This window comes from Papaver somniferum, unplaced genomic scaffold (assembly GCF_003573695.1).
Source record: "Papaver somniferum cultivar HN1 unplaced genomic scaffold, ASM357369v1 unplaced-scaffold_10, whole genome shotgun sequence".
Taxonomy (NCBI): Eukaryota; Viridiplantae; Streptophyta; class Magnoliopsida; order Ranunculales; family Papaveraceae; genus Papaver; species Papaver somniferum.
The window spans coordinates 19,209,039-19,211,570 of record NW_020618825.1 but is presented as its reverse complement, the minus strand read 5'-3'; the positions used below and the strand labels follow the sequence as shown (position 1 = coordinate 19,211,570).

General features: G+C 35.2%; 1 protein-coding gene across 1 annotated transcript; it reads left to right on the top strand.

The window, feature by feature from the left end:
• On the top strand, nucleotides 1-1,152 carry LOC113326504 (uncharacterized mitochondrial protein AtMg00810-like). The gene has a single exon (XM_026574221.1). It carries the CDS (start codon nucleotides 1-3, stop codon nucleotides 1,150-1,152), a length of 1,152 nt encoding a protein of 383 aa, XP_026430006.1.
• The last annotated feature ends 1,380 nt before the right edge of the window (nucleotides 1,153-2,532 follow it).

Here is a 2,532-nt window from a genome sequence, read left to right as displayed (position 1 = left end):
ATGAGACCTCCACCTGGAATGCCTCACTCTCCAAATCAAGTGTGCAAGCTTCATAAACCTTTGTATGGACTTAAACAAGCACCTCGTGCTTGGTTTGAGAAGATTTCCAATGCCATACTACAGTACGGATTCATACAAAGTGCGTATGATTCAACTATGTTTACTCGATCAACTAAGAAGGGTATGGTTATTCTACTCTTATACGTAGATGATATGGTTATCACAGGTGATGATATAGTAGGCATTACTTCTCTTAAATCCCATCTCAGTTCATGCTTCGAAATGAAAGACCTGGGTCCTTTACGATACTTTCTTGGTATAGAAGTTGATAATCCATCTGATGGCTGTTTTATTTCACAAGTAAAGTATGCCTCTGATATTTTACAACGAGCTAGATTAACAGATAACAAAACTGCAAATACACCTCTTGAACTAAATAGCAAGATCAATCCTTTTGATAGAAAAATCCTGTCCAATCCTACATTGTATCGACAACTTGTGGGGAGTCTTAATTACTTGACTATCACACAACCAGACATCAACCATGTAGTTCATATAGTTAGTCAATTTATGTCAGCTCCAAGATCCACCCATTATGCAGCAGTGATCAGGATCTTACGTTATATCAAAGGCACTTTGTATCAAGGTATTAAAATTTCATCTACCTCTGATCTTTGTCTTCTTACATATTCAGAATCAGACTGGGCTGGTGACATCACAGATAGACGATCAACTACAGGATATTGCTTATTTCTTGGTAATTTCTTAATCTCTTGGGGTAGTAAGAAACAAACTGTAGTTTCTCGTTCTAGTGCTGAAGCGGAGTATCGATCTCTTGCACACTCAAACTATGAGATTTTTTGGATGAGATGTCTTCTTGAAGATATGGGAGTTCACCTATCAAAACCAACTCCACTGTATTTTGACGACAAGGATGCTATTCACATTGCTCATAATGATGTTTTCCATGAACGTACAAAGAACATTGAGATTAACTATCACTTTGTACGTCATCATTTCAAGAAACAGACTATCGACTTACCTTTTGTTCCTTCAGTGATGCAACTTGCTGATCTTTTCACCAAAATACTGCCTTCAGTGCGGCTCGAGTTTTTTGCTTCCAAACTCAACATGTGTTCTTCCCCACCTTGAGTTTGAGGGGGTGTGTTAAAAGATATTATCCTAATCTCTTGGGATATATATATCTTCCTCTAAATGGCATGTATATCTTTGTATATCTTTGTTTATTTCTTTCCCTGTCATGTATATCTTGTTTCCTTGTTTATATCTGTTTCTTGTATATAAGAACAGATGTATTGTAACTCTTGTTGTCATGTTGAATACAACCCTAATATTCAGAACATACATGTCATGACAATCTTCCAAAATTCGAATTAATAATATGATTTCAGGTGATTTTCCTTTGTTGTGGTTAAAAGATGAACAAAGATCTCTACCTAGAGATTTTGGCCCCACCAGAGAGTACTTCGACCAATAAGAATATTTTGTTTTTTCACACCACCAATATTTCATCCAATAACACCACCGAACTTACTTTACTACGTATTTTCTTTTCCTATATTTCGTCCTTTTTGTTAAAAGCTTCTGTGTAAACTCTAATTGCCGTTTCCTCTCTCTTTACCGCCTCTTTACCTCTACCTGTTTTCTTTCTTCTCTGTTCTACCTGTTGATTTATTTCTTCTCCATTATATATATAATGTTATCCAATTCAAAGCATAAAGATGTTGGTTTCTTTTACTCATGGAGATTCTGCAGTGCGGTATGCTGAAGGGCTTGGTCAGAGTTTTCCAAGCCGAACAATACATAGATTAGAGTTTGGTCCTTTTCTCTATTCTATTTTGATCATTGATTTTTTTTTTTTTTCTGAGTTACGGGTTTGTTTAGGTTTTTTTTTTCTAATTAATTTGTGAAGTTTAATTTTGCAGGCACAATTTGTGAAGTTTAATTTTGCAGGAACAATTTGTGAAGAAAACCCTAATAGGTAAGAAGCATTACGTTTGGATTTTGAGTTTGTAGCCAAAGAATAATGATGAATAACATACCTTCCAATTTCAAGAAAATGGATAAACCGAAAGGGTTTTTTTTCTTCCTTATTGCTAATCTTTATCTTTATAATTGTGCTAATACCACTAATAATTATTTGGGTTAAGCCCAGGTGATTTTTGAATTTTACAATTGATATGTTACAGTCAACAAAGATGCATGGAGAATTTTTTGGATTAATGAGGTTAGTCTCTTTTGTCATATATTTTTCCTATGCGATGTGGGTAGGGGTTGTTCATTCAGGATGATGTTTCATTATGGGTTTTGTTCATAATTTATGAATCACAGTGTAAATACTTATCAAAATGGATGTGAGTATCATGTGGAAAGTGACTCTTCTCTTACTCTAATCACTGTATAATTTTGCGCACTACTAATGTCACAAACTAGGGGATGCTCATTGGGTATTGGTTTGGCGGTTTAAAGCGTGCGACGTACACTACGCCCGTTATAAGAAAGTGTCATAAG